Below are 23,494 nucleotides of genomic sequence, written 5' to 3'. Positions count from 1 at the left end.
AGAAGACAAGTAAAGCCAGGGGATTATGACGCTGACTGCAGAATGTTTCAATAGTCACTAACACACTGGTCCCTGAAAACGTCTTCCCCTGTGGCTCAGATGGTAGAGCATGGTGTTTGCAACGCCAGGGTTGTGGGTTCGATTCCCACGGGGGGGGCCAGTACAAATAATAATAATAATAATAAAAATAAATAAAAAAATTGCATGAAATGAAATGTATGCATTCACTACTGTAAGTCGCTCTGGATAAGAGCGTCTGCTAAAATGACTAAAATGTAAATGACCCTCCAGGTATCCCTAACACTAGTTAGGGTGCATCTCAAGTGGTACCCTATTTCAGAAATAGTGCTCTACTACTTTCACCAGATTCCAATAGGTTCCCATTTGGGAGGCACACCTAGTGTTCATAGTGAATGGGGATTGGTCAGTGTTCATAGTGAATGGGGATTGGTCAGTGTTCATAGTGTTGATGGGGATTGGTCAGTGTTCAAAGTGTTGATGGGGATTGGTCAGTGTTCATAGTGAATGGGGATTGGTCAGTGTTCATAGTGTTGATGGGGATTGGTCAGTGTTCATAGTGAATGGGGATTGGTCAGTGTTCATAGTGAATGGGGATTGGTCAGTGTTCATAGTGTTGATGGGGATTGGTCAGTGTTCATAGTGAATGGGGATTGGTCAGTGTTCATAGTGAATGGGGATTGGTCAGTGTTCATAGTGAATGGGGATTGGTCAGTGTGAAGTGTTGATGGGGGTCAGTGTTCATAGTGTTGATGGGGGTCAGTGTGAAGTGTTGATGGGGGTCAGTGTTCATAGTGTTGATGGGGGTCAGTGTGAAGTGTTGATGGGGGCTGGTCAGTGTGAAGTGTTGATGGGGGTCGGCCAGACTATGTGGATGGTGAAGGTTTATCTGGAAGAAGTGTAGTCGTAGAAGAACTGTTCGTCTGGTCTGAAGCCGAAGCCGGTGGCTGGTCGACTCGAGGTCCCCGTAGTCAGGTCAAACCCATCGGCACCTCCACTGGAGAGAGACAAACACAGTATACATTACAAATATTACAAACATACAGTACACATTACAAATATTACAAACATACAGTATACATTAGAAATATTACAAACATACAGTACACATTAGAAATATTACAAACATACAGTACACATTAGAAATATTACAAACATACAGTACACATTAGAAATATTACAAACATACAGTATACATTAGAAATATTACAAACATACAGTACACATTAGAAATATTACAAACATACAGTATACATTAGAAATATTACAAACATACAGTACACATTAGAAATATTACAAACATACAGTATACATTACAAATATTACAAACATACAGTACACATTACAAATATTACAAACATACAGTACACATTACAAATATTACAAACATACAGTACACATTAGAAATATTACAAACATACAGTACACATTAAATTTTACAAACATACAGTATACATTAGAAATATTACAAACGCACAGTATACATTAGAAATATTACAAACACACAGTATACATTAGAAATATTACAAACATACAGTATACATTAAAAATATTACAGTATACATTACAAATATTACAGACATACAGTATACATTAGAAATATTACAAACATACAGTATACATTAGAAATATTACAAACATACAGTATACATTAGAAATATTACAAACATACAGTATACATTAGAAATATTACAAACATACAGTATACATTAGAAATATTACAAACATACAGTATACATTACAAATATTACAGACATACAGTATACATTACAAATATTACAAACATACAGTATACATTACAAATATTACAGACATACAGTATACATTACAAATATTACAGACATACAGTATACATTACAAATATTACAAACATACAGTACACATTACAAATATTACAAACATACAGTACACATTAGAAATATTACAAACATACAGTACACATTAGAAATATTACAAACATACAGTACACATTAAATTTTACAAACATACAGTATACATTAGAAATATTACAAACGTACAGTATACATTAGAAATATTACAAACATACAGTACACACTAGAAATATTAAACACACAGTATACATTACAAATATTACAAACATACAGTATACATTAGAAATATTACAAACATACAGTACACATTAGAAATATTACAAACATACAGTACACATTAGAAATATTACAAACATACAGTATACATTAGAAATATTACAAACATACAGTATACATTAAATATTACAAACATACAGTATACATTAGAAATATTACAAACATACAGTATACATTAGAAATATTACAAACACACAGTACACATTACAAACATACAGTATACATTAGAAATATTACAAACATACAGTATACATTAGAAATATTACAAACATACAGTACATTACAAATATTACAAACATACAGTATACATTAGAAATATTACGAACATACAGTATACATTAGAAATATTACAAACATACAGTACACATTAGAAATATTACAAACATACAGTATACATTAGAAATATTACAAACATACAGTATACATTACAAATATTACAAGCATACAGTACACATTAGAAATATTACAAACATACAGTACACATTAGAAATATTACATACATACAGTATACATTAGAAATATTACAAACATACAGTATACATTAGAAATATTACAAACATACAGTACACATTAGAAATATTACAAACATGCAGTATACATTACAAATATTACAAACATACAGTATACATTAGAAATATTACAAACATACAGTATACATTAAAAATATTACAGTATACATTACAAATATTACAAACATACAGTATACATTAGAAATATTACAAACATACAGTACACATTACAAATATTACAAACATACAGTACACATTACAAATATTACAAACATACAGTATACATTACAAATATTACAAACATACAGTATACATTACAAATATTACAAACATACAGTACACATTACAAATATTACAAACATAAAGTATACATTAGAAATATTACAAACACACAGTATACATTAGAAATATTACAAACCCACAGTATACATTAGAAATATTACAAACATACAGTATACATTAGAAATATTACAAACATACAGTATACATTAGAAATATTACAAACATACAGTACATTACAAATATTACAAACATACAGTATACATATCAAATATTACAAACATACAGTATACATTACAAATATTACAAACATACAGTATACATTACAAATATTACAAACATACAGTACACATTAGAAATATTACAAACATACAGTATACATTAGAAATATTACAAACATACAGTACACATTAGAAATATTACAAACATGCAGTATACATTACAAATATTACAAACATACAGTATTTTTGATAAATATTACAAACATACAGTATACATTAGAAATATTACAAACATACAGTACACATTAGAAATATTACAAACATACAGTACACATTAGAAATATTACAAACATACAGTACACATTAAATTTTACAAACATACAGTATACATTAGAAATATTACAAACGTACAGTATACATTAGAAATATTACAAACATACAGTACACATTAGAAATATTAAACACACAGTATACATTACAAATATTACAAACATACAGCATACATTAGAAATATTACAAACATACAGTACACATTAGAAATATTACAAACATACAGTACACATTAGAAATATTACAAACATACAGTATACATTAAATATTACAAACATACAGTATACATTAGAAATATTACAAACATACAGTATACATTAGAAATATTACAAACACACAGTACACATTACAAACATACAGTATACATTAGAAATATTACAAACATACAGTATACATTAGAAATATTACAAACATACAGTACATTACAAATATTACAAACATACAGTATACATTAGAAATATTACAAACATACAGTACACATTAGAAATATTACAAACATACAGTATACATTAGAAATATTACAAACATACAGTATACATTAGAAATATTACAAACATACAGTACACATTAGAAATATTACAAACATACAGTACACATTAGAAATATTACAAACATACAGTACACATTAAATTTTACAAACATACAGTATACATTAGAAATATTACAAACGTACAGTATACATTAGAAATATTACAAACATACAGTACACATTAGAAATATTAAACACACAGTATACATTACAAATATTACAAACATACAGTATACATTAGAAATATTACAAACATACAGTACACATTAGAAATATTACAAACATACAGTACACATTAGAAATATTACAAACATACAGTATACATTAAATATTACAAACATACAGTATACATTAGAAATATTACAAACATACAGTATACATTAGAAATATTACAAACACACAGTACACATTACAAACATACAGTATACATTAGAAATATTACAAACATACAGTATACATTAGAAATATTACAAACATACAGTACATTACAAATATTACAAACATACAGTATACATTAGAAATATTACGAACATACAGTATACATTAGAAATATTACAAACATACAGTACACATTAGAAATATTACAAACATACAGTATACATTAGAAATATTACAAACATACAGTATACATTACAAATATTACAAACATACAGTACACATTAGAAATATTACAAACATACAGTACACATTAGAAATATTACATACATACAGTATACATTAGAAATATTACAAACATACAGTATACATTAGAAATATTACAAACATACAGTACACATTAGAAATATTACAAACATGCAGTATACATTACAAATATTACAAACATACAGTATACATTAGAAATATTACAAACATACAGTATACATTAAAAATATTACAGTATACATTACAAATATTACAAACATACAGTATACATTACAAATATTACAAACATACAGTATACGATATAAATATTACAAACAAACAGTACACATTACAAATATTACAAACATACAGTATACATTACAAATATTACAAACATACAGTATACATTACAAATATTACAAACATACAGTACACATTACAAATATTACAAACATACAGTACACATTACAAATATTACAAACATACAGTATACATTACAAATATTACAAACATACAGTATACATTACAAATATTACAAACATACAGTACACATTACAAATATTACAAACATAAAGTATACATTAGAAATATTACAAACACACAGTATACATTAGAAATATTACAAACCCACAGTATACATTAGAAATATTACAAACATACAGTATACATTAGAAATATTACAAACATACAGTATACATTAGAAATATTACAAACATACAGTACATTACAAATATTACAAACATACAGTATACATATCAAATATTACAAACATACAGTATACATTACAAATATTACAAACATACAGTATACATTACAAATATTACAAACATACAGTACACATTAGAAATATTACAAACATACAGTATACATTAGAAATATTACAAACATACAGTACACATTAGAAATATTACAAACATGCAGTATACATTACAAATATTACAAACATACAGTATTTTTTATAAATATTACAAACATACAGTATACATTAGAAATATTACAAACATACAGTATTTTTTATAAATATTGCAAACATACAGTATACATTAGAAATATTACAAACATGCAGTATACATTAGAAATATTACAAACATACAGTATACATTAGAAATATTACAAACATATAGTATACATTAGAAATATTACAAACATACAGTATACATTAGAAATATTACAAACATACAGTATACATTAGAAATATTACAAACACAGTACACTATAGAAATATTACAAACATACAGTATACATTAGAAATATTACAAACATACAGTATACATTAGAAATATTACAAACATACAGTACACATTAGAAATATTACAAACATACAGTATTTTTTATAAATATTACAAACATACAGTATACATTACAAATATTACAAACATACAGTATGTTTTATAAATATTGCAAACATACAGTATACATTAGAAAAATTAAAAACATACAGTACACATTAGAAATATTACAAACATGCAGTATACATTAGAAATATTAAAAACATACAGTACACATTAGAAATATTACAAACATACAGTACACATTAAATTTTACAAACATACAGTATACATTAGAAATATTACAAACGCACAGTATACATTAGAAATATTACAAACACACAGTATACATTAGAAATATTACAAACATACAGTATACATAAAAAATATTACAGTATACATTACAAATATTACAGATATACAGTATACATTAGAAATATTACAAACATACAGTATACATTAGAAATATTACAAACATACAGTATACATTAGAAATATTACAAACATACAGTATACATTACAAATATTACAAACATACAGTATACATTACAAATATTACAAACATACAGTATACATTACAAATATTACAGACATACAGTATACATTACAAATATTACAAACATACAGTATACATTAGAAATATTACAAACATACAGTATACATTACAAATATTACAGACATACAGTATACATTACAAATATTACAGACATACAGTATACATTACAAATATTACAAACATACAGTACATTACAAATATTACAAACATACAGTATACATTAGAAATATTACAAACATACAGTACACATTAGAAATATTACAAACATACAGTATACATTAGAAATATTACAAACATACAGTATACATTAGAAATATTACAAACATACAGTACACATTAGAAATATTACAAACATACAGTACACATTAGAAATATTACAAACATACAGTACACATTAAATTTTACAAACATACAGTATACATTAGAAATATTACAAACGTACAGTATACATTAGAAATATTACAAACATACAGTACACATTAGAAATATTAAACACACAGTATACATTACAAATATTACAAACATACAGTATACATTAGAAATATTACAAACATACAGTACACATTAGAAATATTACAAACATACAGTACACATTAGAAATATTACAAACATACAGTATACATTAAATATTACAAACATACAGTATACATTAGAAATATTACAAACATACAGTATACATTAGAAATATTACAAACACACAGTACACATTACAAACATACAGTATACATTAGAAATATTACAAACATACAGTATACATTAGAAATATTACAAACATACAGTACATTACAAATATTACAAACATACAGTATACATTAGAAATATTACGAACATACAGTATACATTAGAAATATTACAAACATACAGTACACATTAGAAATATTACAAACATACAGTATACATTAGAAATATTACAAACATACAGTATACATTACAAATATTACAAACATACAGTACACATTAGAAATATTACAAACATACAGTACACATTAGAAATATTACATACATACAGTATACATTAGAAATATTACAAACATACAGTATACATTAGAAATATTACAAACATACAGTACACATTAGAAATATTACAAACATGCAGTATACATTACAAATATTACAAACATACAGTATACATTAGAAATATTACAAACATACAGTATACATTAAAAATATTACAGTATACATTACAAATATTACAAACATACAGTATACATTACAAATATTACAAACATACAGTATACGATATAAATATTACAAACAAACAGTACACATTACAAATATTACAAACATACAGTATACATTACAAATATTACAAACATACAGTATACATTACAAATATTACAAACATACAGTACACATTACAAATATTACAAACATACAGTACACATTACAAATATTACAAACATACAGTATACATTACAAATATTACAAACATACAGTATACATTACAAATATTACAAACATACAGTACACATTACAAATATTACAAACATAAAGTATACATTAGAAATATTACAAACACACAGTATACATTAGAAATATTACAAACCCACAGTATACATTAGAAATATTACAAACATACAGTATACATTAGAAATATTACAAACATACAGTATACATTAGAAATATTACAAACATACAGTACATTACAAATATTACAAACATACAGTATACATATCAAATATTACAAACATACAGTATACATTACAAATATTACAAACATACAGTATACATTACAAATATTACAAACATACAGTACACATTAGAAATATTACAAACATACAGTATACATTAGAAATATTACAAACATACAGTACACATTAGAAATATTACAAACATGCAGTATACATTACAAATATTACAAACATACAGTATTTTTTATAAATATTACAAACATACAGTATACATTAGAAATATTACAAACATACAGTATTTTTTATAAATATTGCAAACATACAGTATACATTAGAAATATTACAAACATGCAGTATACATTAGAAATATTACAAACATACAGTATACATTAGAAATATTACAAACATATAGTATACATTAGAAATATTACAAACATACAGTATACATTAGAATATTACAACATACAGTATACATTAGAAATATTACAAACACAGTACACTATAGAAATATTACAAACATACAGTATACATTAGAAATATTACAAACATACAGTATACATTAGAAATATTACAAACATACAGTACACATTAGAAATATTACAAACATACAGTATTTTTTATAAATATTACAAACATACAGTATACATTACAAATATTACAAACATACAGTATGTTTTATAAATATTGCAAACATACAGTATACATTAGAAAAATTAAAAACATACAGTACACATTAGAAATATTACAAACATGCAGTATACATTAGAAATATTAAAAACATACAGTACACATTAGAAATATTACAAACATACAGTACACATTAAATTTTACAAACATACAGTATACATTAGAAATATTACAAACGCACAGTATACATTAGAAATATTACAAACACACAGTATACATTAGAAATATTACAAACATACAGTATACATAAAAAATATTACAGTATACATTACAAATATTACAGACATACAGTATACATTAGAAATATTACAAACATACAGTATACATTAGAAATATTACAAACATACAGTATACATTAGAAATATTACAAACATACAGTATACATTACAAATATTACAAACATACAGTATACATTACAAATATTACAAACATACAGTATACATTACAAATATTACAGACATACAGTATACATTACAAATATTACAAACATACAGTATACATTAGAAATATTACAAACATACAGTATACATTACAAATATTACAGACATACAGTATACATTACAAATATTACAGACATACAGTATACATTACAAATATTACAAACATACAGTACACATTACAAATATTACAAACATACAGTACACATTAGAAATATTACAAACATACAGTACACATTAGAAATATTACAAACATACAGTACACATTAAATTTTACAAACATACAGTATACATTAGAAATATTACAAACGTACAGTATACATTAGAAATATTACAAACATACAGTACACATTAGAAATATTAAACACACAGTATACATTAGAAATATTACAAACATACAGTATACATTAGAAATATTACAAACATACAGTACACATTAGAAATATTACAAACATACAGTACACATTAGAAATATTACAAACATACAGTATACATTAGAAATATTACAAACATACAGTATACATTAAATATTACAAACATACAGTATACATTAGAAATATTACAAACATACAGTATACATTAGAAATATTACAAACACACAGTACACATTACAAACATACAGTATACATTAGAAATATTACAAACATACAGTATACATTAGAAATATTACAAACATACAGTACATTACAAATATTACAAACATACAGTATACATTAGAAATATTACGACATACAGTATACATTAGAAATATTACAAACATACAGTACACATTAGAAATATTACAAACATACAGTATACATTAGAAATATTACAAACATACAGTATACATTACAAATATTACAAACATACAGTACACATTAGAAATATTACAAACATACAGTACACATTAGAAATATTACATACATACAGTATACATTAGAAATATTACAAACATACAGTATACATTAGAAATATTACAAACATACAGTACACATTAGAAATATTACAAACATGCAGTATACATTACAAATATTACAAACATACAGTATACATTAGAAATATTACAAACAAACAGTATACATTAAAAATATTACAGTACACATTACAAATATTACAAACATACAGTATACATTACAAATATTACAAACATACAGTATACATTACAAATATTACAAACATACAGTACACATTACAAATATTACAAACATACAGTACACATTACAAATATTACAAACATACAGTATACATTACAAATATTACAAACATACAGTATACATTACAAATATTACAAACATACAGTACACATTACAAATATTACAAACACACAGTATACATTAGAAATATTACAAACCCACAGTATACATTAGAAATATTACAAACATACAGTATACATTAGAAATATTACAAACATACAGTATACATTAGAAATATTACAAACATACAGTACATTACAAATATTACAAACATACAGTATACATATCAAATATTACAAACATACAGTATACATTACAAATATTACAAACATACAGTATACATTACAAATATTACAAACATACAGTACACATTACAAATATTACAAACATACAGTATACATTAGAAATATTACAAACATACAGTACACATTAGAAATATTACAAACATGCAGTATACATTACAAATATTACAAACATACAGTATTTTTTATAAATATTACAAACATACAGTATACATTAGAAATATTACAAACATACAGTATTTTTTATAAATATTGCAAACATACAGTATACATTAGAAAAATTAAAAACATACAGTACACATTAGAAATATTACAAACATACAGTATACATTAGAAATATTACAAACATACAGTATACATTAGAAATATTACAAACATACAGTACACATTAGAAATATTACAAACATGCAGTATACATTACAAATATTACAAACATACAGTATTTTTTATAAATATTACAAACATACAGTATACATTAGAAATATTACAAACATACAGTATTTTTTATAAATATTGCAAACATACAGTATACATTAGAAAAATTAAAAACATACAGTACACATTAGAAATATTACAAACATACAGTATACATTAGAAATATTACAAACATACAGTATACATTAGAAATATTACAAACACAGTATACATTAGAAATATTACAAACATACAGTATACATTAGAAATATTACAAACATACAGTATACATTAGAAATATTACAAACATACAGTACACATTAGAAATATTACAAACATACAGTATTTTTTATAAATATTACAAACATACAGTATACATTAGAAATATTACAAACATACAGTACACATTAGAAATATTACAAACATACAGTATACATTAGAAATATTCCAGACATACAGTATACATTAGAAATATTACAAACATACAGTATACATTAGAAATATTACAAACATACAGTATACATTAGAAATATTACAAACATACAGTACACATTAGAAATATTACAGACATACAGTACACATTAGAAATATTACAGACATACAGTATACATTAGAAATATTACAAACATACAGTACACATTAGAAATATTACAAACATACAGTATACATTAGAAATATTACAGTTATCAAAGGCAAGGAGTTTCAATGTTATGTGTGTTCGGACGGAAGGGAAAAACAAGATGGCTCTCCCTCTGTATCCTGTGTGTGTGTGTGTGTGTGTGTGTGTGTGAGAGTGTGTGTGTGTGTGTGTGTGTGTGTATGAGTATATGTGTGTGTGTATGTTGGTACGGCAACCAAGCCTCCTGTTAGACCCTATCCTCCAAGGTGTTAGACCCTCCAAGGTGTTAGACCCTATCCTCCAAGGTGTTAGACCCTATCCTCCAAGGTGTTAGACCCTGTCCTCCAAGGTGTTAGACCCTACCCTCCAAGGTGTTAGACCCTGTCCTCCAAGGTGTTAGACCCTGTCCTCCAAGGTGTTAGACCCTATCCTCCAAGGTGTTAGACCCTATCCTCCAAGGTGTTAGACCCTATCCTCCAAGGTGTTAGACCCCATCCTCCAAGGTGTTAGACCCTATCCTCCAAGGTGTTAGACCCTATCCTCCAAGGTGTTAGACCCTCCAAGGTGTTAGACCCTATCCTCCAAGGTGTTAGACCCTCCAAGGTGTTAGACCCTATCCTCCAAGGTGTTAGACCCTATCCTCCAAGGTGTTAGACCATATCCAAGGTGTTAGACCCTATCCTCCAAGGTGTTAGACCCTATCCTCCAAGGTGTTAGACCCCATCCTCCAAGGTGTTAGACCCTATCCTCCAAGGTGTTAGACCCTATCCTCCAAGTTGTTAGACCCTATCCTCCAAGGTGTTAGACCCTATCCTCCAAGGTGTTAGACCCTATCCTCCAAGGTGTTACACCCTGTCCTCCAAGGTGTTAGACCCTATGTTAGAACCTATCCTCCAAGGTGTTAGACCCTATCCTCCAAGGTGTTAGACCCTATCCTCCAAGGTGTTAGACCATATCCAAGGTGTTAGACCCTATCCTCCAAGGTGTTAGACCCTCCAAGGTGTTAGACCCTCCAAGGTGTTAGACCCTATCCTCCAAGGTGTTAGACCCTATCCTCCAAGGTGTTAGACCCTATCCTCCAAGGTGTTAGACCCTATCCTCCAAGGTGTTAGACCCTATCCTCCAAGGTGTTAGACCCCTATCCTCCAAGGTGTTAGACCCTATCCTCCAAGGTGTTAGACCCTATCCTCCAAGGTGTTAGACCCTATCCTCCAAGGTGTTAGACCCTATCCTCCAAGGTGTTAGACCCCATCCTCCAAGGTGTTAGACCCTATCCTCCAAGGTGTTAGACCCTATCCTCCAAGGTGTTAGACCCTATCCTCCAAGGTGTTAGACCCTGTCCTCCAAGGTGTTAGATCCTATCCTCCAAGGTGTTAGATCCTATCCTCCAAGGTGTTAGATCTTATCCTCCAATGTGTTAGACCCTCCAAGGTGTTAGACCCCATCCTCCGAGGTGTTAGAACCTATCCTCCAAGATGTTAGACCCTATCCTCCAAGGTGTTAGACCCTATCCTCCAAGGTGTTAGACCCTATCATCCAAGGTGTTAGACCCTATCCTCCAAGGTGTTAGACCCTCCAAGGTGTTAGACCCTATCCTCCAAGGTGTTAGACCCTCCAAGGTGTTAGACCCTATCCTCCAAGGTGTTAGGCCCTCCAAGGTGTTAGATCCTCCAAGGTGTTAGACCCTATCCTCCAAGGTGTTAGACCCCGTCCTCCAAGGTGTTAGACCCTGTCCTCCAAGGTGTTAGATCCTGTCCTCCAAGGTGTTAGACCCTCCAAGGTGTTAGACCCTATCCTCCAAGGTGTTAGACCCCATCCTCCAAGGTGTTAGAACCTATCCTCCAAGATGTTAGACCCTATCCTCCAAGATGTTAGACCCTCCAAGGTGTTAGACCCTCCAAGGTGTTAGACCCTCCAAGGTGTTAGACCCTCCAAGGTGTTAGACCCTATCCTCCAAGGTGTTAGACCCCATCCTCCAAGGTGTTAGACCCTCCAAGGTGTTAGACCCTATCCTCCAAGGTGTTAGACCCTATCCTCCAAGGTGTTAGACCCTATCCTCCAAGGTGTTAGACCCCATCCTCCAAGGTGTTAGACCCCATCCTCCAAGGTGTTAGAACCTCCAAAGTGTTAGACCCTATCCTCCAAAGTGTTAGACCCTATCCTCAAAGGTGTTAGACCCTGTCCTCCAAGGTGTTAGACCCTATCCTCCAAGGTGTTAGACCCTGTCCTCCAAGGTGTTAGACCCTGTCCTCCAAGGTGTTAGACCCTATCCTCCAAGGTGTTAGACCCTCCAAGGTGTTAGACCCTCCAAGGTGTTAGACCCTATCCTCCAAGGTGTTAGACCCTATCCTCCAAGGTGTTAGATCCTATCCTCCAAGGTGTTAGACCCTATCCTCCAAGGTGTTAGACCCTTTCCTCCAAGGTGTTAGACCCTGTCCTCCAAGGTGTTAGACTCTCCAAGGTGTTAGACCCTCCAAGGTGTTAGACCCTATCCTCCAAGGTGTTAGACCCTATCCTCCAAGGTGTTAGACCCTCCAAGGTGTTAGACCCTATCCTCCAAGGTGTTAGACCCTATCCTCCAAAGTGTTAGACCCTATCCTCCAAGGTGTTAGACCCTATCCTCCAAGGTGTTAGACCCTATCCTCCAAGGTGTTAGACCCTATCCTCCAAGGTGTTAGACTCTATCCTCCAAGGTGTTAGACCCTCTCCTCCAAGGTGTTAGACCCTATCCTCCAAGGTGTTAGACCCTATCCTCCAAGGTGTTAGACCCTATCCTCCAAGGTGTTAGACCCTCCAAGGTGTTAGACCCTATCCTCCAAGGTGTTAGACCCTGTCCTCCAAGGTGTTAGACCCTATAAGGTGTTAGACACTCTCCTCCAAGGTGTTAGACCCTATCCTCCAAGGTGTTAGACCCTGTCCTCCAAGGTGTTAGAACCTATCCTCCAAGGTTTTAGACCCTATCCTCCAAGGTTTTAGACCCTATCCTCCAAGGTGTTAGACCCTATCCTCCAAGGTGTTAGACCCTCCAAGGTGTTAGACCCTCCAAGGTGTTAGACCCTATCCTCCAAGGTGTTAGACCCTCCAAGGTGTTAGACCCTATCCTCCAAGGTGTTAGACCCTCCAAGGTGTTAGACCCTATCCTCCAAGGTGTTAGACCCTCCAAGGTGTTAGACCCTATCCTCCAAGGTGTTAGACCCTATCCTCCAAGGTGTTAGACCCTATCCTCCAAGGTGTTAGACCCTATCCTCCAAGGTGTTAGACCCTATCCTCCAAGGTGTTAGACCCTATCCTCCAAGGTGTTAGACCCTATCCTCCAAGGTGTTAGACCCTCCAAGGTGTTAGACCCTATCCTCCAAGGTGTTAGACCCTGTCCTCCAAGGTGTTAGACCCTATAAGGTGTTAGACACTCTCCTCCAAGGTGTTAGACCCTATCCTCCAAGGTGTTAGACCCTGTCCTCCAAGGTGTTAGAACCTATCCTCCAAGGTTTTAGACCCTATCCTCCAAGGTTTTAGACCCTATCCTCCAAGGTGTTAGACCCTATCCTCCAAGGTGTTAGACCCTCCAAGGTGTTAGACCCTCCAAGGTGTTAGAACCTATCCTCCAAGGTGTTAGACCCTCCAAGGTGTTAGACCCTATCCTCCAAGGTGTTAGACCCTCCAAGGTGTTAGACCCTATCCTCCAAGGTGTTAGACCCTCCAAGGTGTTAGACCCTATCCTCCAAGGTGTTAGACCCTCCAAGGTGTTAGACCCTATCCTCCAAGGTGTTAGACCCCTCCAAGGTGTTAGACCCTATCCTCCAAGGTGTTAGGACCCTCCAAGGTGTTAGACCCTATCCTCCAAGGTGTTAGACCCTATCCTCCAAGGTGTTAGACCCCATCCTCCAAGGTGTTAGACCCTATCCTCCAAGGTGTTAGACCCTATCCTCCAAGGTGTTAGACCCTATCCTCCAAGGTGTTAGACCCTATCCTCCACGGTGTTAGACCCTATCCTCCAAGGTGTTAGACCCTATCCTCCAAGGTGTTAGACCCTATCCTCCAAGGTGTTTGACCCTATCCTCCAAGGTGTTAGACCCTCCAAGGTGTTAGACCCTATCCTCCAAGGTGTTAGACCCTCCAAGGTGTTAGACCCTATCCTCCAAGGTGTTAGACCCTATCCTCCAAGGTGTTAGACCCTATCCTCCAAGGTGTTAGACCCTATCCTCCAAGGTGTTAGACCCCATCCTCCAAGGTGTTCGATACTAACAGAGTATAAGGTATACTGGAATAGTATACTAGATGAATGACATGTAAAAGGTGAGTGTTTATGTGTGAGAAGGAGTGTTATTAAAGGTCGTCCCACTGTCTTACCCGTGTTGTCCGTCTCCATTCTGTGCGTAGGGATCACTGAAGAAGTCTGGACTGACCGCTCCTGACGCAGGGGTGATCCCATCTAGACACACAGAGAGAGAAAGAGAGAAAACAAACACAGTGAGTGTGAGGTCATTTACATTTATGTCATTTAGCAGACGCTCTTATCCAGAGCGACTTACAAATTGGTGCATTCACCTTATGATATCCAGTGGAACAACCACTTTACAATAGTGCATCTAAATCTTTTAAGGGGGGGGGGGTTAGAAGGATTACTTTATCCTATCCCAGGTATTCCTTAAAGAGGTGGGGTTTCAGGTGTCTCCGGAAGGTGGTAATTGACTCCGCTGTCCTGGCGTCGTGAGGGAGCTTGTTCCACCATTGGGGTGCCAGAGCAGCGAACAGTTTTGACTGGGCTGAGCGGGAACTGTGCTTCCTCAGAGGTAGGGAGGCGAGCAGGCCAGAGGTGGATGAACGCAGTGCCCTTGTTTGGGTGTAGGGCCTGATCAGAGCCTGAAGGTACGGAGGTGCCGTTCCCCTCACAGCTCCGTAGGCAAATACCCATGGAGCTGACAGCTGCTGGTGGAGACAGAGACAAACAAACAGCACACACTAGATCTGAAAATGCACTGTATACACTTTACTGACCGGTGCTGTAGAAGAGGTCCGGTCTGTCCATCTCTCCATCCTCTCCGTACATAAAGGGCTCTCCTTCCTCCATCTGCCGACTCTCCACCATCTCCAACCACTGAGAGTTATGCCATCGAAACTTCTCTCTCTGAGTCTTCCTCCCCCACTCCTCATCGTACTCCTAAAGGGGTGGAGGGGGGAGGGGGAGAGGGAGGGAGGGAGGGAGGGGGAGAGGGAGGGGGGAGGGAGTACGAGGAGGGAGGAGGGGGAGAGGGAGGGAGGAGGGAGGAGGGGGAGAGGGAGGGAGGGAGGAGAGGGGAGAGGGAGGGAGGAGGGAGGAGGGGGAGAGGGAGGGAGGAGAGAGGGAGGGAGGAGGGAGGAGGGGGAGGGGGAGAGGGGGGGAGGAGAGGGGGGATGGAGGGAGGGAGGAGGGGGATGGAGGGAGGGAGGGGGAGAGGGAGGGAGGAGAGGGGGGAGGGAGGGAGGGGGAGAGGGGGAGAGGGGGGGAGGAGAGGGGGATGGAGGGAGGGAGGGGGGAGGGAGAGGGGGGGATGGAGGAAGGGAGGGGAGAGGGAGGGAGGGAGGAGAGATAGGGGGGAGGGAGGGAGAGAGAGAGAGGGAGGGAGAGAGGGAGGGGGGAGAGATAGAGGGAGGGAGAGAGAGGGAGGGAGAGAGAGGGAGGGGGAGAGATAGGGGGGATGGAGGGAGGGAGAGAGAGGGAGGGAGAGAGGGAGGGAGAGAGAGAGGGGGGATGGAGGGAGAGAGAGGGAGGGGGAGAGGGAGGGAGAGAAAGAGAGGGGGGATGGAGGGAGGGGGAGAGGGAGGGAGAGAGAGGGAGGGAGAGAGAGGGAGGTTGGAGAGGGAGGGAGAGAGGGGGGGATGGAGGGAGGGGGAGAGGGAGGGAGAGAGAGAGGGAGAGAGAGGGAGAGAGGGAGGGAGAGAGGGAGGGGATGGAGGGAGGGAGAGAGGGAGGGAGGGAGAGAGGGAGGGGGAGGTTGGAGGGGAGAAATGTGTGTGTGGTGAGTTATGGAGTCACTAAATGACCATGTAACTGTCTCTCACACAACTCCCTTCAAATGTAGTTTCATTTTAATTGTCACATGCGCTGAATACAACGGGTGTAGACTTCACTGTGAAATGCTTACTGACAAGCCCTTTACCAATGATGCAGAGTTAAAAAATAATTATACAGTTGAAATCGGAAGTTTACATACACGGAGTCATTAAAATTCGTTTTTAACCACTCCACACATTTCTTGTTAACAAACTAGAGCCAGTTTGCTCTGTTCTGTGAAGGGAGTAGTACACAGCGTGGTACGAGATCTTCAGTTTCTTGGAAATTTCTCAGAACAAGAATAGACTGACGAGTTTCAGAAGAAAGTTATTTGTTTCTGGCCATTTTGAGCCTGTAATCGAACCCACAAATGCTGATGCTCCAGATACTCAACTAGTCTAAAGAAGGACCGTTTTATTGCTTCTTTAAATCAGCACAACAGTTTTCAGCTGTGCTAACATAATTGTAAAAGGGTTTTTTAATGATCAATTAGCCTTTTAAAATGATCAACTTGGATTAGCTAACACAACGTGCCATTGGAACACAGGAGTGATGGTTGCTGATAATGGGCCTCTGTACGCCTATGTAGATATTCCATTAAATATCAGCCGTTTCCAGCTACAATAGTCATTTATATATATATATATATATATATTTACATATTTTTTCTTCACTTATCTTTTTACATTTTTTATTCTAAATATTCAACCTCAAAGCCTCTCCTGCAACCCGCCTCACCAATTAAAAAAAGAAAGTATTATTTACCTCATCTGAATTTCCACAACAGAAGCTAGCCAGAGGTTAGCCATTTTCACTGGCTAACGTTGAAGTTCAGCTAGCCATGGTTAGCTGTCCTCAGCTATCCATTAGCTCGAAAAGCTATCGCCAGTTTTTGTACAGCGAGACTCAGACCAGAGCATATCGGACCTATTCTCTCTCCTTTCCCCGATTTCTACCGCAGGCTCTGGACATTTACACCTGGATCTTGCAGCTAACTAGCTGCTACCTGAGTGACTATTGGCAACGTCGGTAACGGAATTAACACACATTATTGCGGAGCTGGCCAGCTAGCCAGCTGAGGAGTTCCGTCAGCCACTCGTGGGCTGTTCCTGAGCTAGCCAGCTGAAGTGTCTCCTGGGCTACAACTCACCTATCCTGACCCGTTTTACTGCCGATGCGGAGCCCCATCGGGTCTTCACGACTGGACCACCGACGTTATCTGCCCGAGGGAGTTATCCAACTGGCCCCTCCGTCGCGACGTAACCTGATCGCCCATCTGCGGCCGGCTAATCGTTAGCTGTCTTTTCGGCTGCGATCTGAATAGGTCTATCGGACACTTTTCTTGGGCCACTATAACTAACTATTTTGCCAACTTGGACAGGTCCCCCCTTCCACACGGAACCCCACTAACCCACAGACGGAAACGCACGAGGTGGCTAAAAACAGACCTCCCTCCATCTTCCACCAGCTTGCTACCTATGGCCCGGCTAGCTGTCTGAATCTCACTGGACCCTTTGATCACTCGGCTAAGCATGCCTCTCCTTAATGTCAATATGCATTGTCCATTGCTGTTCTGGTTAGTGTTTATTGGCTTATTTCACTGTAGAGCCTCTAGCCCTGCTCATTATACCTTATCCAACCTCTCAGTTCCTCCACCCACACATGCTATGACATCATCTGGTTTCAATGATGTTTCTAGAGACAATATCTCTCTCATAATCACTAAATGCCTAGGTTTACCTCCTCTGTACTCACATCCCACCATACCTTTGTCTGTACATTATACCTTGAAGCTATTTTATCGCCCACAGAAACCTGCTCCTTTTTCTCTCTATTCTGGACGTCACAGACGACCAATTCTTATAGCTTTTAGCCGTACCCTTATCCTACTCCTCCTCTGTTCCTCTGGTGATGTAGAGGTGAATCCAGGCCCTGCAGTGCCTAGCTCCACTCCTATTCCCCAGGCGCTCTCTTTTGATGACTTCTGTAACCGTAATAGCCTTGGTTTCATGCATAATAACATTAAAAGCCTTCTCCCTAAGTTTGTTTTATTCACTGCTTCAGCACACTCTGCCAACCCTGATGTCCTAGCCGTGTCTGAATCCTGGCTTAGGAAGTCCACCAAAAACTCTGAAATCTTCATCCCTAACTACAACATTTTCAGACAAGATAGAACGGCCAAAGGGGGCAGTGTTGCAATCTACTGCAGAGATAGCCTGAAGAGTTCTGTCCTACTATCCAGGTCTGTACCCAAACAATTTGAACTTCTACTTTTAAAAATGCATCTCCCTAAAAACAAGTCTCTCACCGTTGCCGCCTGCTATAGACCACCCTCTGCCCCTAGCTGTGCTCTGGACACCCTATATGAACTGATTGCCCCCCATCTATCTTCAGAGCTCGTACTACTAGGTGACCTAAACTGGGACATGCTTAACACCCCAGCCATTCTACAATCCAAGCTTGATGCCCTCAATCTCACACAAATTATTAATGAACCTACCAGGTACAACCCCAAATCCGTAAACACTGGCACCCTCATAGATATCATCCTAACCAACGTGCCCTCTAAATACACCTCTGCTGTTTTCAACCAAGATCTCAGCGATCACTGCCTCATTGCCTGCACCCGTAATGGGTCAGCGGTCAAACGACCTCCACTCATCACTGTCAAACGCTCCCTGAAACATTTCAACGAGCAAGCCTTTCTAATCGACCTGGCCCTGGTATCCTGGAAGGATATTGACCTCATCCCGTCAGTAGAGGATGCCTGGTTATTTTTTAAAAATGCCTTCCTCTCCATCTTAAATAAGCATGCCCCTTTCAAGAAATTTAGAACCAGGAACAGATATAGCCCATGGTTCTCCCCAGACCTGACTGCCCTTAACCAACACAAAAATATCCTGTGGCGTTCTGCATTAGCATCGAACTGCCCCCGCGATATGCAACTTTTTAGGGAAGTTAGAAACCAATACACACAGGCAGTTAGAAACGCCAAGGCTAGCTTTTTCAAACAGAAATTTGCTTCGTGCAACTCCAACTCTAAAAAGTTCTGGGACATTGTAAAGTCCATGGAGAATAAGAACACCTCCTCCCAACTTCCCACTGCACTGAGGATAGGAAACTCTGTCACCACCGATAAGCCCACTATAATTGAGAATTTCAATAAGCATTTTTCTACGGCTGGCCATGCTTTCCACCTAACTACCCCTACTGCATTCAACAGCACTGCACCCCCCACAGCTACTCGCCCAAGCCTCCCCCATTTCTTCTTCTCCCAAATCCATTCAGCTGATGTTCTGAAAGAGCTGCAAAATCTGGACCCCTACAAATCAGCTGGGCTTGACAATCTGGACCCTTTCTTTCTAAAATTATCTGCCGAAATTATTGCAACCCCTATTACTAGCCTGTTCAACCTCTCTTTCGTGTCGTCTGAGATTCCCATAGATTGGAAAGCAGCTGCTGTCATCCCCCTCTTCAAAGGAGGTGACACTCTTGACCCAAATTGCTACAGACCTATATCCATCCTACCCTGCCTTTCTAAGGTCTTCGAAAGCCAAGTCAACAAACAGATTACCGACTATTTCGAATCCCACCGCACCCTCTCCGCTATGCAATCTGGTTTCAGAGCTGGTCATGGGTGCACCTCAGCCACGCTCAAGGTCCTAAATGACATCGTAACCGCCATCGATAAGAAACAATACTGTGCTGCCGTATTCATTGACCTGGCCAAAGCTTTTGACTCTGTTAATCACCACATCCTCATCGGCAGACTCAGTAGCCTTGGTTTCTCAAACGATTGCGTCGCCTGGTTCACCAACTACTTCTCTGACAGAGTTCAGTGTGTCAAATCGGAGGGCCTACTGTCTGGACCTCTGGCAGTCTCTATGGGGGTACCACAGGGTTCAATTCTTGGGCCAACTCTTTTCTCTGTATACATAAATGATGTCACTCTTGCTGCTGGTGAATCTCTGATCCACCTCTACGCAGATGACACCATTCTGTATACTTCTGGCCCTTCTTTGGACACTGTGTTAACAACCCTCCAGACGAGCTTCAATGCCATTCAACTCTCCTTCCGTGGTCTCCAACTGCTCCTAAACACAAGTAAAACTAAATGCATGCTCTTCAACCGATCGCTGCCTGCACCTGCCCGCCCGTCCAGCATAACTTCTCTGGATGGTTCTAACTTAGAATTTGTGGACAACTACAAATACCTAGGTGTCTGGTTAGACTGTAAACTCTCCTTCCAGACTCACATCAATCATCTCCAATCCAAAGTGAAATCTAGAATTGGCTTCCTATTTCGCATCAAAGCATCCTTCACTCATGCTGCCAAACATACCCTCATAAAACTGACCATCCTACCAATCCTCGACTTCGGCGATGTAATTTACAAAATAGCCTCCAATACCCTACTCAACAAGCTGGATGCAGTCTATCACAGTGCCATCCATTTTGTCACCATAGCCCCATATACTACCCACCACTGCGACCTGTACGCTCTCGTTGGCTGGCCCTCGCTTCATAATTGTCGCCAAACACATTGGCTCCAGGTCATCTACAAGACCCTGCTAGGTAAAGTCCCCCCTTATCTCTGCTCACTGGTCACCATAGCAGCACCCACCTGTAGCACGCGCTCCAGCAGGTATATCTCTCTGGTCACCCCTAAAGCCAACTCCTCCTTTGGTCGTCTCTCCTTCCAGTTCTCTGCTGCCAATGACTGGAACGAACTACAAAAATCTCTGAAACTGGAAACACTTATCTCCCTCACTAGCTTTAAGCACCAGCTGTCAGAGCAGCTCACAGATCACTGCACCTGTACATAGCCCATCTATAATTTAGCCCAAACTACTACCTCTTCCCCTACTGTATTTATTTATTTTGCTCCTTTGCACCATATTATTTATATTTTAACTTTGAACTTTCTTCAAACTACAAATCTACCTTTCCAGTGTTTTTCTTGCTATACTTTATTTACTTTGCCACCATGGCCTATTTTGCCTTTACCTCCCTTATCTCACATCATTTGCTCACATTGTATATAGTCTTATTTTTTTCTACTGCATCATTGATTGTATGTTGTTTTACTCCATGTGTAACTCTGTGTTTTTGTATGTTGTCGAACTGCTTTGCTTTATCTTGGCCAGGTCGCAGTTGTAAATGAGAACTTGTTCTCAACTTGCCTACCTGGTTAAATAAAGGTGAAATAAATAAAAAAATAAAAACATTTACAACATTAACAATGTCTACACTGTATTTCTGATCAATTTGATGTTATTTTAACGGACCAAAAAAATTGCATTTCTTTCAAAAACAAGGACATTTCGAAGTGACCCCAAACTTTTGAACGGTAGTGTACATATACCAATTCACCAAACAATATATGAGGGATTGGAAATGATGCAGACAATTACATTGATGGAAGCAACAATCTATCAACAATATTAAAGCTGATCTTCCCCTTTAAACATTTTTTTAAAAAATGCTACATTTAATAAATTCCACCGTCGTAGTACGAATGAGACCTGGAATGTGAAGCTAACTGAAGCTGGCTAGCTTCATAAAATCCTGAGCAGATGTAGCTTGCTTCGTAGGATACCCCTCAGAGAGACTGGGGTACACACAGGATACCCCTCACAGAGACTGGGGTACACACAGGATACCCCTCAGAGAGACTGGGGTACAGAGAGGAGGATACCCCTCAGAGAGAGTGGGGTACACACAGGATACACCTCAGAGAGACTGGGGTACAGACAGGAGGG

At 36.3% G+C, this 23,494-nt stretch overlaps 1 protein-coding gene and 1 long non-coding RNA gene across 3 annotated transcripts in view; one reads left to right on the top strand and one right to left on the bottom strand.

Moving 5' to 3' along the window:
• Positions 1-426: 426 nt before the first annotated feature.
• LOC115156489 (kinesin-associated protein 3) overlaps positions 427-23,494 on the bottom strand; it is a 64,779-nt gene continuing 41,711 nt past the window's right edge. The window contains exons 16-18 of the mRNA XM_029703911.1: positions 16,697-16,859; positions 16,049-16,130; positions 427-1,015 (exon numbers count right to left, since the gene is read on the bottom strand). Coding sequence (XP_029559771.1) covers positions 904-1,015; positions 16,049-16,130; positions 16,697-16,859 — 357 coding nt within the window. The 3' untranslated portion in view covers positions 427-903. The remainder of the gene's footprint in view (positions 1,016-16,048; positions 16,131-16,696; positions 16,860-23,494) is intronic.
• LOC115157667 (uncharacterized) lies at positions 11,901-15,354 on the top strand. Of its 2 annotated transcripts, XR_003868519.1 has the most exons (4): positions 11,901-11,984; positions 14,583-14,731; positions 15,120-15,251; positions 15,325-15,354. It is a non-coding gene; the product is annotated as an uncharacterized LOC115157667 (long non-coding RNA). The 2 variants fall into 2 exon arrangements; XR_003868518.1 differs by lacking the exon at positions 11,901-11,984 and having other exon boundaries at positions 14,543-14,731.

Source organism: Salmo trutta, chromosome 21, assembly GCF_901001165.1.
Source record: "Salmo trutta chromosome 21, fSalTru1.1, whole genome shotgun sequence".
Classification (NCBI taxonomy): Eukaryota; Metazoa; Chordata; class Actinopteri; order Salmoniformes; family Salmonidae; genus Salmo; species Salmo trutta.
Note: the sequence above shows the minus strand (reverse complement) of the source record. Positions and strands in the feature narration are given on the sequence as shown.